Consider the following 17168-nt stretch of genomic DNA (forward strand, 5'->3'; position numbering starts at 1 on the left):
GCTGAATCCCTGAACAATGGCTGGTCAATGTACACTCATGTCCAAAATGATTGTCGCATATCTATAACGGTCGTGTTGTGCGAATATTATTGGATAATAAACTCGCAAGGTACTTCTAGTACTGTTACTATGTGTATAATCGGGAAATGTATATTTGTGGTAAATTTCATAGAAAAAATTATAAATACGAAAATTAGAATGAGTACATCAAAATGTTGCTAAATGGACAAGAATAGTTTTTTCGTTATATTGTTCTTATTTACATATCTTTTGACATGAAATTTACCACACACATGTCTCTGCCGATTATACACATAGTAAGAGTGTTAAATGTACCCTGCGATATCATTATCCAAATATATTCGCACAACAAGCCTGTTATAGATATGCGACAATCATTTTGGACATGAGTGTACGTATCGGTATGTACGTCATTAGACATAATATACATATAGATAGGTAGTTATGTATTGTATAATGTTGTGTGCACTGTCTTCCAGCTTGTGTGTAAAATTGTGCAATTTGGACGGAAGGTGTGTGTAATTTTGCTTGCCGTGTCTGGCAACACTGGCTGTCACACGGGACAAGTAGTATCAATTGCACTGTAGCGCTTAAAGTTTTCTAATTAAAGGAACCGGTCCAGATTTTCCGACGCACTACAGTTGTTTTGGCTTCGCATGCCTTAAGTTATAAATTTCAAAATGTCCAATACAAAGTAGGGAATCACTTCTCACAGTTTGTTCACACTTTAAGGGTGTCCCACATAAAAACGGTACGCCTCACGCACGAGATTCAAGTAACAGTTTAACAGCAACAATGAATTAATTAACAATCAATAGATAATAGTAACAGTAGACTATTTGGATTATGTCAACTAATGTAATCAAATGTAGAATACCAACCCTCTTTTATGATAGGGTATCATAAAATCTTTCGTTATATACAAAGGAAGGTCATAAAACCTTTTTTTTTTAAATGTAGATGAAGAAGAATATGGTATCATAAAAGTTATTGTTAATGTATATGTTGAAAAATAGGGTATAATAAACCTATTGTTAAGAGTATAATAAAAATCCTTTGGTGGTGAGTGACCAAAGAGAATAATAGAAGGGGATGAAAGAATTTTATATGTTAGGCTTGATGGTATTTAAATAAAGGAATAATGGAATTGGTTTATGATGGAAATATATTTTGTTAGAACGCAGCTGTTTCCCTTTAGGTGATTTTAAAAGAAAAAAAGAAGCGAGTTTTCTTTGTATGAAATTTTGAAAAGAAAATTATTTAATGTAATCATAACATTTAAAGCTTTTATATGATTAAGCGGTAAACATAAAAAGAATAATAAGTGTATTCCATATTAAAAGAAAGCACGCACATAATAATAATAATAATAATAATAATAATAATAATAATAATAATAATAATAATAATAATAATAATAATAATAATAATAATAATAATAATAAAAATATATGGAATTGAAGAATTATTTCGACACGAAATTGGTTAATGTAAACATATATAACATTTTAAAGCTTTGTTATAATTAAACGGTAATCACAAAAAATCAAACATATTGTATAAAAAAGAAAGGGAGGGTGCATAGGTAACAAGCTCGTATACATGTTTATTGTTTATTATAAAATATTATTACCCTTACTGTGTTTATTCGATAAGTATATAATAAGAATAATAAAATTATCGTATGCAAAAGAAGAATACATAGTAAGAATACACATATTTTTATTGCACTAGTTATGAGTGGAATGCTGTTATTATAAACACTTTTATAGTTAACTATTTGCTTAATATACAACTAAGTGGGAATTAAATTATGCGTAATAATAATAAAATTAATGATTACTATTATATTATATTCCTTTGATGTATATGAAAAAAACCGCGCGTGTACTTACCGTACGTATACCTTGAGTTCACAGAAAACACTATACGATTTATAGTATGTTAACATTATCGGAATGCGGGAAAAACTTGTTTAAACACGCACCCTGACGGCCGGCCCCGGAAACGCGGCGCGGGGTGCGCAGTGCGGGCGGATGACAGTGGAAAAGAATATTATTGTGAACGCATCAAGTAATTGGTTTCGTCACCATATATTTTTCTTTAAATACTTTGCTTTAAAAATATAAAGTATCGTTGCAAGTATGGCACCAGAAGAAGCGATTATTCAACGTGAAATTGCAGCAGTAAACGAATTTGAGTGGAACTCCGATGTTTCATGGAGTGACACTGAAGAAACAATTTATATTTCTGATAATGATAATGATGAAGTTACATCTCATCATACACGTAAAGAAGTAGGAGATGAAGATACTGAATGTTTTCCGGAATTAAAATCGGAAGAAGAAGATGAAACATATACAATCAGTGATTCCTCGGCTAAACCAGTGTAATAAATGGCTCTATAACACGAAAATAAAATTTTTAGAACACTCACCTTCCCCCTCTTCCAAGAGTCCAAATCAACCAACTTTGCAACTAACCAACTTTCGAGACTTTCTGAAAATTACTTTTTAAAAACATCCAAACAAGAGGACCCCGAACAACTGTGGAAGTAGATAAAAACTCTTCTCGCACGTAGGAAGTATAATAGAGGCCTCAAATTAAAAAGGAAAACAGTTATCATCTTCAGTATGTACTGTAAGGAAACCAAACGCGCCTGTATTTTAAAGTGACCAATAAACCAAAACAGTATTATAGCTATATCTGAAAACAAATATAAAACAAGAAAACAATCAATAATCTCCAATTTCGTGTGCAAACAGTACGTTATAATATATTAAAATATAAATTATCACGGATGCGCCCATCTAGCGTCATTTTGTTTCCCGATATAGTTCGAATTACAAATGTTCCACACAAAGTAAGTGGCGTTATGCGGTGCAATATCACAGAATGAATGTTCACCAGCATTTTTCTCTTTTAAAGAGTCCAACACACAGTATGAGTAACGTGAGATGTAGGAAAAGTCTTACTGACACTTTTGAAAATGTGACAAGTATTTCTTAAATGGTGCTGAATTGGGTAGAATTTTTTTCACAAAAGAGGCTGAAAATGCCAGCGTGGAACCAAAGAGCAGACGAATGACAAAAAGAGTTGAATTTGGTACAATTGTACCAAGTGTGGCAACACTACTGCTGCAGTTAACTTTCCGATAAAATGCAGTGCAGCCAACTTTCGAGACATTGTTGTTACCCCACAAGCAATTTAACTACAGATGATTAACCGGTACGTTAGGCGTACTGGTTTTGTGGGACACCCTGTATAAGCTGAATTAAGACGATCCTCTTATTCCCATACATACTCTTCTGCTTTTATATTTGATTTTTCTTTTCTTTTCTTCTGTAACGAAAATCTAACGACTATGAGTGACAGGGCTTATAACAAATGTAGGTGAACAAAAATAAGGCGACACTTCGTGAAATGTATGTGATTGTTATTATTATTATTATTATTATTATTATTATTATTATTATTATTATTATTATTATTATTATTATTATTATTATTATAGCAGAGATAGTATATGGCGATTACGCCCAACTCAATCAATAAATCTTCAACACGTTCAAGCTTGATTTGTAATCGAGACAGCATTTTTTACAACTGCCAGTGAAACATGTCAAAGCGAAAAGAATTAAAGGCAACTAAAGTATTGTTACCCGATTTGTGGGTACCTCCGTGGTTAAGGTACCGGAAGCATTTACTGTATCATGATGTACAATATCTAAGAGTACGATCACATATGCTATAGTAGCACTGGAAAACCTACATCCACGAAACACCAGAGTGAACGAAAATGTGTGTGGAGTGATTTACATTGGAATATTATGTAGGATTGTGACAGAACATGAGAAGACTACAGTGCAACAATGGCTCCTGAAATAAATGCTACGCTTACAAAAGCTATCAGAACTGCAAGCAGGATGTATACATACATACATACATACATACATACATATACATACATACATATACATACATACATACATATATATATGGACGACCTGCAATTCCAAAGCCACTCATCAGTTATCCGAATGCTACTAAGAGCAGCCGATTGTCTTGTTGGGTGTTAAATGTCAATGCATTGATTGGTATTTATCGTCTTATGAAAATATTCTCTGCACGGTTACACTAAGGATAAACTATGTAAGAAACTTACCTTGTAGTAACAATCTTCTTTCCGTTGATAAATTCAGTGGAAATAGAGGTGCTAGTAGAGGTGCCGTTAGAGGCAATACGAAGGACTCCTCCATTTGAACCAGTAACACTAATGTTTGATCCAGCTCCACCGCCAGAGGTGATATGAAGGTCTCCTCCAATTGAGCCAGTAACGCTAATGTTTGATCCAGATCCACCGTCAGAGGTGATATGAAGGTCTCCTCCAATTGAGCCAGTAACGCTAATTTTTGATCCAGATCCACCGCCAGAGTCAATAATAAGACCTCCTCCATTTGTGCCAGTAACACTAATGTTTGATCCAGCTCCACCGCCAGACGCAATACGAAAGCCTCCTCCATTTGTGCCGATAACACTAATGTTTGATCCAGCTCCGTTGCCAGAGGTGATAGGAAGGCCTCCTCCATTTGAGCCAGTAACACTAATGTTTGATCTAGCTCCACCGCCAGACGCAATACGGAAGCCTCCTCCATTTGTGCCGATAACACTAATGTTTGATCCAGCTCCGCCACCAGACGCAATACGGAAGCCTCCTTCATTTGTGCCGATAACACTAATGTTTGATCCAGATCCACCGCCAGAGGTGATATGAAGGTCTCCTCCAATTGAGCCAGTAACGCTAATTTTTGATCCAGATCCACCGCCAGAGGCAATAATAAGACCTCCTCCATTTGTGCCAGTAACACTAATGCTTGAACCAGCTCCACCGCCAGACGCAATACGGAGGCCTCCTCCATTTGTGCCGGTTACACTAATGTTTGATCCAGCTCCACCGCCAGACGCAATACGGAGGCCTTCTCCATTTTTGCCGGTTACACTAATGTTTGATCCAGCTCCACCGCCAGAGTTGATGCAAAGATTTCCTACGTTAATTGCAGTTCCATTTGCAGCATTTGAGGAGATACAATTATTTCCTCCTTTTGTGCTGATTGAAGAGATATTAACTGATGTTCCTCCGAGTCTGGAAGCACCAAAATGGGGTACTTTGCTGCCAGTATTTCTGTTAGCTTGTCGCTCATTGCTTTGGTCGTCCATTTCTGAAAGGAAAATAAAGCATTATTAGATTATAAGAAGGATGCAAGGCATAATTCTGAAGTACAAATATTTCTAAATACGAAAATATTAGCAGACACAACGATGGAGTAACCAGAAAATATGGACAGTCGTTTGGCAAAAGTATAAGATAAGATGCATCTTCAAGAAACATCCTGGAATTCCCATCTTTTAAGGTGTATTCATGATGAATCTTTGTAAAAGCATTAAAGAGAAGAAGTATGTAAATATACCTCTTTCTCGACGAATATTCAACCGGTACCGAAAATATATAAAAGATGTTCGATAACTACAATACAAAAAACAGAAAGATGTTCTAAAAGCTAACGAACAATGTTCTAAGAATTCTTCAGGGAAAAAATAAACTTCCCTTTCATGAACTTGAAGATGTTCTTTTTCTATCCATGCGCACGTAAACGTAGATAGAATTCTAATTCATGGCTCATTTAATATCAGTGTGGCCAGTACTAATACTATATTCGTCTTCAACTCCAAGATGTTCCTAATCCATTATTTTTCCTTTAAGAAACGTAACTCTTTTATACTCCACGTACGAACAATGGTGTTCCTCTCTTATTCATCAAAAATAATATATTTCGGAAGCAAGCGCTGATAGATCTCTCATTATCTTTGTCATGCAAAAACAATTCGTTGGACATAATTCGAATGACCTTCCAAAAAAATTCTGGTCAAATGTGCAATATGGATGGCATCCTCACGGCTGAGAACGAGTGCGCCAGAATACAGTTCAAGGAAACATAATATTTGTAAATTGAATTTTCAAATAATTGTTGTAACATTTTCCATCTTATTACCATTTCTTGTTCCACATGTATGCACAACATAATCAGCAGAAAGGTCATATCCTGGGTTTCAATTAAGATAGTTTAAACAATCTTTAGAAAATTCATCACATGCAGCATTGTGAATACTGATGTCTGCAGCTTCTAAAAAATTAAAAATTCTTGGGTGGAGTTTATTATAACGTGTGGCTTTATAGTAAAAATGTCTCCTTGAAAGACACTTATCTTCTCGTTGATTGTTGTATTGATATCAAACGTTAGTTTCTATCTCGCGTCATTTTATCCTATTTCGAGCTAGTAGGAAGTTTTCTGCGACTAAAACCTGCCGAATACTAAGAGAAAGGATTTCCACGTAAACGACTATCAATTTAGAAGAAGGATTGAAAAGAACATCTCAGCGTCGCTCTTCTTTGTTATCTACTCTCGTCTTTCTTTCCGCAATACATTGTTGGTAGGAATTTCTTCTTAACTAAGTCTTCGATGTCTCCTTGTTTTTCTTCTTTTCTTACGTTTCCTTTCCATTTCTAGTACTTTTCAAGACATTGTACGGTTATGAATTTCAACTTTTCGAGCAGTCTTGAACTTGACGAAATACAAATTTTGCTTATCAATGTGCTGTATTATTCCTGGACCAATATATCGTCTCGTAAAATCTCTTCAGCCATTTATTCATAATGTTGTCTAAAACCCGAAATTTGTCTCCAATTTTAAAAGCTGGTTTAGTATGACGTTTATCGTAAAATTTAGTTTGTCAATCGTGTCTCAGAAACCATTATCATGAGATTTCTCGCGAATTTCCTGAAGTCGCAATCGTTTGGAGTTTTCTTCAAATTAACATGAGGTCTCTGAAACAGCTTCGGGAAGCATTCTAGCTCGAAACCCATGAAGTAATTAAAACAGGTAGTATTCAGAGGAAAGATTGGCCGTCAAATTGTGTGCCAGAACAACTGATGGAAGACATTTAGTTCATATGTGTTTATCTTTATCGAAAAGTTTAGATTTCAAACGTTATTGAATATACCTTGTTCCCTAAATAAAATGCCATCCTTATTAAACTAAGAACATTGACTTTAGTCTTCGAATTCCTCCCTCTTCTTCCTTCCAGCTATGCAAAAATATTGCTATAAAAAGAATCCTTCATTTGATCTTCTCCAAAAAGCGGTACTTTGTCAAAAATAGAGGTACATTGTTGTATATCAGTGGAAAATACATGCAGATGTTAATTCTTTCCTTTATGAGCAATGTCTCTGAGTGAACGAGTAAATCTAGATAAGGCAGCGTCCTATGCATTACACAGCCCTGACACATGTACCACTGTAAAATGATGTTCCAAAATTTCGTAGCTCGACATACATTTGTACACCTTCTTAATAAAACTATACCTGTTTAGCAGAGAAATACTTGATATAGACTAAAGATTTGACCTTTCTTTTAAGCTCCTCCGTGGCTAAGCGGTTAGCGTACGCGCCTATGGCGTGGGAGACCCGGGTTCGATTCCCGGCGGTAGCTCATGTGGTTCGGATTCTACGTTAATCAGTAGATCCACGTCTCATATAGCCTCGCTGCTGAAAGGGACGCTAAACTAAACTCAACTCATCCTCTTTTGTGAGAATTTAGGAGAAACAGAAAAAAATAGTCTTTGTAACTCAATTGTTTTAATCGAATATAATTGCTTCCTATTTCTTTTTCTCGAAAATTGGTCCCAAATAATTTACAAGAATGATTTTTATGTGTGTTATGTCTACTTCAATCTCCGGTCAGATTTACTTATTTGAAATCACACATTGACTATAAGTCCGTAACTCGGTGTTGAGAAAATAATTTAAAAAATCATTAATGTAAATATAATCTACTTTCCACTGTCCACTATAAATTCTCTGACGTAGTAAACCGGGGACCTGTATCTGACGTAGGAAGCCGGGGATTTGATCCTAGACTAGGTCTGTATCTTTCATGAAATCATTGAGTTTAACGTTCCACAATTATGTCCTTTAGGCTACGAAAGATAGTGAATGATGGTGGAATGAGAAAGTGCTAAGAAACGGACCACAAACTCATTTGTTCGCGGATCGAACCAGGGACCTCTCGCACCACAGGTAAGCGCTCTACCACTTTTTAACCGTGCCCCTTTATATCTTTCAATTGCAATATATATATTTGGCTTCCCTTATACGTATAAGGTAATTTCGTGTTATGATACGCACACCCGCGAAGTGTATTCTATGTGGCCGTAAACACGCATTAGTGAAATAGCAGCTACCTAAGAGAACGTTAACCTGTGCCGACCTGACAACAAACTCATGAAATGATGTTTCCACATTGGAATTTAGAATGTCCAACCGTGATAACCAAAAGAGATAGAGAAACGAAACTTTGCATGAAGCAACTAGGGACAGGAAAACATCTGCCCGTGTATCGACAAACATCACCGGACGAACAGTGTTGCCATCAGAAGAGAAAATTGCGTTTTTGTAAATCGAATGACTTAAATTGGATATGATGATCGAAAACAACAACGAACATAAAGACAAAGAGATGGAAATCGCAGACCAGTGTTGCAAACTTTTCAAAAAATAACATGAAATATTTGTTAAATACAAACGCCGTTGACACACGCAGAGTTGCCATCTTTTACAAACCATACTTCTGAGCTTCAACAAGATAGCGAATATCTCGGTCAATACGAGACTTATCGATCTCACATAACCACAGTACTGCTCCTCATGCTCTACCGCCTTGCATTACAGATTATAAACAATACTGCACTAGTGACCTTTTCCGAGTTATTGTACCTTTTCCAAACTCAACTTTCTCCTCTATTGATTCCAACACTCTTCAATGGACACTTCTAAACTTGGAGTCAGCGTAAACAGTTATTGTTAATATTTAATTTAAGCTGGACAAAACGTTAGTACCTCACTCCCTATGTGCGGCAACGGCGTTTGTATTTAACACATGTTTCACGTTATTACTCGAAAAGTTTGCAACATTGGTTTGCGTTTACCATATCCTTTGTCTTTATTATCAGTGTTGCTCCGAATGATGATATCTAAGTTAGGTAATTCGATTTTAAAAAACACAACTTTCTCTTCAGTTGGCAACATTGTTCATCCGATGATGTTCGTCAATACACGGGCAGATGTCCTCCTTTCCCTAGTTGCTTCGTGCAAAGTTTCGTTTCTCTGTCTCTTTTGGTTACTCCGTTATCATGGTTGGACAATCTAAATTATAATGTGAAAACGTCATTTCATGAGTTTGTCGTCAAGTCGGCACGGGTTAACGTTCTCGCAGGGAGCTGCTATTTCACTAATGCATATTTACAGTCACATAGAATACATTTCGCGAGTGTGCGTATCGTAACTAGGGATGGGCAAAATCGGTTTTCATAAAAACCGAATACCGGTTTCTATAAAAACCGAAACCAGAAAAACATTTCGGTTTTCTCCAAAATCGGTTCGGTTTTCTTCTGGTTTCGGTGAAAACTTTTCGAAAACACATAAAACTATATCTGTGGAAATGGATTCGGTTTCCGGAGAACAACGAAACACTATTCTGGTCAGAAATAGAACAAATTTAAAAAAACGGAATCGGTTTTGAAGAAAACCGAAACCGGATCAGCTGAAAAACCGAACCGGTTTTGGAGAAAACCGATAACCGGTTTCGACGAAAACCGAAACCGGTTCCGGTAAAAAAACGAAACCGGTTTTTTGAAAATTTTCACAAACCGGTTTCGGTTTTTCTAAAAGTCGAAAACCGAAAATCCGGTTTTTGTGCCCACCACTAATCGTAACATGAAACTACCTTATATAAGGGACACTAATCTATATATATATATATATATATATATATATATATATATATATATATATATATATATATATATATATATTGTTACGGTGTAACATTAGCCTGGTCTTGAAACTAGGGTGAAGCCGCCACTGATTTACTTCGGCCACTACTGACGTGAGGTGACCCTAATCTTAGGGAAATCGGTAGAGGATCGTTATTGAAATTTGGTTCTTATAGGCACCATGCCAACATGATTTTTTTTTATTGTCTTTTTAATTTTCCCACACCTTTGGAAAAGGTAACAGAGCAAGCCACGATGAAAAGATTGACGTAAATAAGTAGCCGATGATAAACACGTATTAAATTATCAACAAACAATTCCCTGAAGTACGTGACGAACAAAAGTCAGAGCGTTTCTGAGATCTCTATTCTACGCAATTAAGAAAATTACGGAATTGAGTTCTCCTGAAGTATGATGCTCAGAATTATTCTAAATTCGTCAGTGTCCCTGCACATCCTAGAAGTCTTGGGTTGCGTTATTTTTCCAAAGGAAGGGAATGACAGTGTTTGATAAAATTGTGCAGCTTTATCTCAAAACCAAAAAATAAGAACGGCTTCTGCCGACTCAGTGTCTGAGTGGGTGATCTTACGTCAGACGGCGCATATAAAAATTAGAAAAGGAAATTATGGGTGATTTGGGGGGTGAGTCTTGTGTGGTGTTCGCCTTGTGCGGGTCTTGGTTCAACGTCGTCGAACGGAGTGTCAGTCAACAATTCGTGTTGAAGCTTCTTCAGGTATGTAAGAAATGAATTTTTAATATTTACTACCAAACGGCAAAGGAAGTGCAGATATGAAGGTTGGGAGGCTGATACTTCGGACTTTAACAACTTTCCGTCATTCAGATCATTAACTCTAGCTTAGTAAATTATTTTTGCAATAATTTCCTTTTTGGACGTAGGTAGACTACCTTACAGTCGTGAGATAGCCAGTGAAATCAAGAGTATTCACTTTGGTGTTTAATATTATGAAAATAAACTACATAAAGGGTTAAAATATAATATTGAATAGGACTCTTATAATCTTAATGAAATGCTGAGTTACTTTGGAATTCTATTTGTAATTTTATTATATAAATTAGTTTAACTAGTCTTGTAATAAATTTGCTAGCTCAAAGGGATTATTTCTTTTCTTTTTCTTCCTTTTTTTCTTTCTTTCTTTTTTTTTTTTGGATTATTGCTCTAGAGTTAATGACCCCTACAGCTATTTGGAGGATCAGTCGATAGACATACTATGCTACTCGATCCCGTTAGTGTATTGTAGCTAACGTCCCCGTTTTCTTTATAAGTATCCTGTGAACTTGGCACTGATGACAGAAGGTTTTCTAGGGTGTTTAGATAGCTGACTCTCACTATCTTATCCAAGGGACATGATACTGGGAGTTGCTTAAGCAAGTACTAAACTAGAGTGTGAGACGCGACTGTGAACGAAAGGTTTACTGGAATCGAACTTTCTCTATGAGTCTCACTCTTCTTCAATCTTACTCTTCCGACACCTACTCTCTGTGCATTCTCAACAATGTAAGACTTGCTTAAGGAAGATTCGCCTAGAGGAACAGTCTGGGACCAACCTCGATAATAGCATCATGGGAATATAATACCCATATTTGGTAAAGTAAGTATGTTTCTTTTTTAGGATCCTTTTAGGGACCCCATAACTAGTGTTTTACATACTTACGTAGTGACTAAATTAGGGTCGCCACTTGACTCTTGCCAACTCCCTCAGATTTTAGTGTAAAATACAGTGTGTACATACACACACAAATATATATCGTAATAATATATATATATATATATATATATATATATATATATATATATATATATATATATATATATATATATATATATATATATATATATATATATATATATATAATATATATATGTATGGGGGTGTAGAGTAACTTGGGTAAAGAAGTCCCACTGAATGAAGACCCCGCTGCTCAAATTGCTCAAGGCCTGTGACTCGTGGTCACACCACTTACCATGCGCGTGAAAGGCTACACAGTCTTGAGTAAATATATGTGAAAGTTGCATCGGAGAAAGAAGCTGCTTTTGTTGAGGCCTGTTCACAAAGCTAAGTTACTCTTATTTCAGTGTCTATAATTTTAGAGAGTGAAACGTAGTAATGCTCTTGATGGTAGTTAAATAGAAGTACATGAATAAAAAATAATTGCTTAAGAACTTCAGTCTTTTACAAACGTTAATATGCTTCGTTGTGTTCCGGCGTCCATGAGTATGTCACGTGATCAACTGGGGCGTCTTTGCTTCAAAATTGGGAAAGTTGCCCCAGTAAAATCGGAGCAAAAATGCCCCACTTTGCAACACTAAAGGTTTAAGATTTCTGTTCGGGACAACAAGTTTATGACGTGTTGCAAGGATTTGTACATTCGTAATATTTTAATCAATGTTTGGTTTGAATATCAAACACTAATTGTTCTGTAATAACCTGTAATTAATTATTAACTCAGAAGCAAACGATAAATTCCCGTTTGTAGCAAGGATTTGGTCTCCTGGCTGAGTTGCTGCTTTCAATGTTGTAATATTCCATTTATAAACTTTCTTTTCGCTCCTTACATGATCAATATTGGACTGAATGAATTTCACATAATGTATATGACAGTAGTTGGTTAGCAAGCTGAATCAAAAGAATGTGCATGGGTTGAGTTTTAAGCCATTTGTGCGAGCTGAATATGTATGAGGAGTGTTCAAAATACTAAAAAAAATGTATCCTTGTTTAACGGATCCTGCGACACACTTGATTTGTCACAACTTCCTTTATCTGGTTTAATTATTTTGAAAACGTAAATCTCTGGGTGAATCAAATATGCCTTCATTGCAAAATAAAGAGTATTTCCACTAACCTATCAGATATCATCATAGGTGTACCAGTGTTGTAGCCAGCAAGTTGTTATAAGGGGAGGCATTGTTTTTACAGAGGGCAGGTTTTTACATGTTAAAAGAAAGCCGTCCTCCTCTCTGGTCTACTGGCTAGTACATGTCCTTTTGGTACACGAAGTCTCGGGTTCGATTCCTGGTGTGAACGCCTTGGAAAATTTGAACGATTGCGGTGGTTTGGTTTTAAACTGTAGGTTCACTGCTCACTGCATTAATTGTGGTTACAAGAATCCGAATTTGAAAACATTGAACAAATGGCAATAACATGTAAGGTCCACAATTCCTCCTCTTTTATTTTTATCCATTGTGTACAAACGGATTTAGAAAATATACACGCAGAATATTTGTCATTTTGTTGAAAATTTTCTTTATAATTAGGTAGAAGTTAGTAGAAATTAAAGTTAGTAATGTTAGTAGTATAAAAGCATAATTGCTTGTTTCTATGATATTTAGGAACATATTTTGAAAACTTGTGAAACTGGTGCATCTTTCCCCTCACGTGCATGCCGAAGATGTCCCTCTTAAAGGTTGTTGTAAATGGTTTATTTTAAGTGTTTAAATTTACTGAAACAACATTGTCTTTCGAGATATTACAAACAAGACATTAGTCTTTTAATTGATCATAAATTCAACAACCTCTGGAGGAGTGGAAAATGGGTAATAATGGAAAAGTGGGGCATCTTTGCCCAAGTTACCCAAATATTATGTAAAAATATAGCTTGGCTACTCAATTTGGCAGCATGTCTAGATCTTTTAATATTGGTCTTTATCTCCTATGAAAGGCAGACATTAACTTTATGGTACTATATTAAGTTACTGTTCACATTTGTTACCCCCTTCATTACGTGTGGATGCGACCTGTGATGCTTATTTGTTACAGGGAATTAACCGCCTTCTTTTCAGTAGCGAGGCTATATGAGACGGGACTTATTGTTTAATGTAGAATCTGGGCCTCGTTTGTGCCCAAAGCAAATACCTCCACTGAGAATCAAACCAAGGACCACATGCGATAGGCACTGAGCAATATAGTAGTATACATGCTTGTTATTACTATATGTCAGTTCTAACCAGACACAGATTGTTCTGGTAGATTGTAATCTTTAATGTAATTATTACTCTCTGAATACTTGTGACACATGGATTGAATACACTGAATATTATTACAATTTCAGCAATGGGATTCTTCCATGAGTGTAAAATTCGATGTCATGTCCAATTCACACTACGATAAATTTTGTAATTCTTAGCTAGACCGGCCAGTGTTTAATTTATATTTCAAAGTGACACTTCGTATAACCTGACCAGGATATTAGTGCGGTTTTTCGTTGAGGGCGCTAGTGTTGTGTTTACACCAGTTTCTTGGTAAGCGCGGTGGGACAGGGGAACGGAGAGCGTCACTCTGCAGTGTATCCAACGATTTTCAAAAGTTGCAGTTTACATGTTATAAGTAGCCTAATCTGTTTCGCTTAATAAAGAACTCCATAAATTATATAGTTGTTATTGAATGCAGTAATAGTTATTCTTGCAGTAATGCAAATATATTGTGGATAATGGCATATGCATGGAAATTAACAATTTAAGAACAAGATAGCACACAAGTGAGTTTCTACCATGTATTAAGCAGATTACCTGTATATATAAAAAAATTGATTACGTTTTATTTGATTTCATTATAAAACAGTAGAAACCTGTAAAACTCAGTAGTTAATGACTAAAAGATTAATTATGGGTTGGTAGCTTAGATACTTGCGCAATATCTTGTAACTGTAAGTTTAAACCAAGTTAAGGCTCGCGATGCTTGTATTTGTTTTAATGTAGGTCTATCGATTGACAACTAAATTATTTTCTTGAGCTGTAGCCAAGAAATAATTCCGATACGTTTCCACTCGAGAACTGTGGAAGTTCTCTCCGTTGATCTATTGGCTAGCGCATGTGTCTTTGTTGTACGTGGTTCTGTGAGAGCCCAGCAATTAATTTTACAATCTTTCACTTTCATTAATCATCTGTCTCCTCTAGCATAAAGAGCATAATCAACGGACGTTAAACTAAAGAAATTTCATTTCATTTTTTCGATGAATGTGAACCCTTTGGGGGAAAAGGAAGTGAAAAAGAAATTTTCCTTAATTTTTAAAGGGCTACGGAATTGGATAGCTTGTCTTTCGGGATTGCCTTGTAAAACCTGATTCCAATGCATCTTTCTTTTAGGATTATTATCGTAATGCAGTCTTTTGGTAAATGTGAAATAAAAGTATCGATTAAACATCAACGTATGGGTAATGTAAGCATAAATATCATTGGTTTAATACACAATAAATTCACAACTTTTATTTATGAGTATAGAAATTCCCTTTGAACTCCCTCTGAATTTCTTTCAGACCCTAGGTCTCTTGTGACAAAGAATTAATTCTACTATCTGTTTTCATATCTATATATATAAAAGAGAACGCACAAAATCCTTTGTCCGCTCATCACGCTAATACGGCTGAACCGATTTCTTTCATTTTTAGGGGGTTGTTAGGATTTGGACCCTAGATGGTTTTTATCATATCACTTTAATTTTCAATTACCAGTGTCTTGAGATAATTGACCAATCAGGTGTCAATACGTAAAAAAAATCCTTTGTCCGCTCATCACGCTAATACGGCTGAACCGATTTCTTTCATTTTTGGGGGGTTGTTAGGATGTGGACCCTAGATGGTTTTTATCATATCACTTTAATTTTCAATTACCAGTGTCTTGAGATAATTGACCATTCAGGTGTTCATACGTACAAATCCTTTGTTATTAGTTCATCATAGGTATAAAAATAAACGTATTTATATGCAACCCGCATGACCCTGTGACTCGGCGGGTTAACATAACTGACAGGCGCTATAAATCACTTGAAAGCGAAAAAGTAAAAATTATCTAAGTAACAAAGTTTATTGCGTTCCGGGGTGACCGCAGCGAAGCGGGGTGAACGCTGCTAGTACAATATAATTTTGAAACTTGGGAGCCGAGTGTTGTCTTTATGTCTGTAATACATAATCATTTGTCGATTGACTTCAGAAGACTGAGTTAGCCCGTGAGCATAAGTTGCATATAGTTCAAACATATCAGATGTACGGTCTTGTTTAACAAATCCTGTGTACCGGTACACATATGAAATTCAAAGACAAAGGCAATCAATTGTCTTTAAACAGCTGTATTTTTATTTCAAGTGTAAATACTAAAATGTGCTACGTATAGTTCCAAGAGGTTGGGATCCTAAAAAAAAAAATAAAAAAAAAAACATGAACTTACGTACTTAACATTGGCACTCATCTTCTTCTTCATGATTTGATGTAAGAAGCGGCCGCATGATTTCCGGTCAATTGTTTCATCGCCGGTATCTTTGAGTAATGAGATGGCAGTGGAAGACCAACTTCGTTCTTCTAACTTGATATTTTGAAAAACTTACGCAAGTGGTTTTGTTACTTAAATACATGTCTATTCACTCTAATCAATTTCGAAACTACCATTAACTTCATAATAACATAATGAATGTAAGAGTTGCCATGAAAATGTATTTTGTATTTCTTTTTTAATACCACCGAGCGAAGTAGCTCAAGTGGTAGAGCGTTGACTTCGCATTCGAGAGGTCGTGGCTTCGAATCCCGCTGCCGACCATCCTGACTGTGGTTTCCCAGGGTTTCCCTCAGTCCTACCAGGCAAATGCCGGGATGGTACCTACTAAAACAGGCCCTGGCCGATACTTTCCCAAATCCCCTCCATTGTTGTTGTTGTTGGATATCCAGTGTAAAGTGGCCTCTGAGCTGTCTGGTGATTGTTAAATAAATAAAATAAATAAATAAATAATATGAAATTCATTTTTTCTGAATTTCACTGGAGCTATAAGAAATCAATTGTCAGACTCCCCTCTTTAAATTTTAATCGCTCCCCTACCGCCCCCAATGTAACATTGGGTTTATTTCTTTTAAATAAATTTTTCAAAATATGGTAGAAATATTGGATTTTTAAATTACCAAACCATGCTAAATAACGACAGGTTAGATATAAGAGAAAGTCATCTTTATCTACCACCTTAATTGGGGACGGATCCAAGTCTCCTTCGGAGGCGGTTAGATTATCAGTTTCTCTCTCACCAGTCTTTTGCAGCACATCCGAAAATGATCTCAATGCAAATTTGTTACTAAAAGTACTGTCAATCGATCGATCACATGGTCCAAATTGGTAGCAATTTCGAAGACGCCTTATCTCAAAACTACACAATAGAACTTGCTTTAAACAATGAAAGCGCAGTTGCCAAAGTATAACTTTGATTCACAAAGATGAACTTCGAGGTTTTGTTAACAGATGGAGTAGGAATTCCTTACACTCTAAT

General features: G+C 35.8%; 1 protein-coding gene and 1 long non-coding RNA gene across 3 annotated transcripts in view; one reads left to right on the forward strand and one right to left on the reverse strand.

The window, feature by feature from the left end:
* LOC145675645 (uncharacterized) overlaps positions 1-17168 on the forward strand; it is a 203221-nt gene that overhangs the window by 110364 nt on the left and 75689 nt on the right. The gene's annotated exons all lie outside the window — the stretch shown is intronic.
* The window catches only part of LOC145674842 (uncharacterized), a 94291-nt gene that overhangs the window by 14405 nt on the left and 62718 nt on the right, over positions 1-17168 (reverse strand). Inside the window, exon 5 of the mRNA XM_081745070.1 lies at positions 4187-5240. Coding sequence (XP_081601196.1) covers positions 4187-5240 — 1054 coding nt within the window. The remainder of the gene's footprint in view (positions 1-4186; positions 5241-17168) is intronic.

Source organism: Thermobia domestica, chromosome 18 (genome assembly GCF_964235325.1).
Source record: "Thermobia domestica chromosome 18, izTheDome1.hap1.1, whole genome shotgun sequence".
Lineage (NCBI taxonomy): Eukaryota > Metazoa > Arthropoda > Insecta > Zygentoma > Lepismatidae > Thermobia > Thermobia domestica.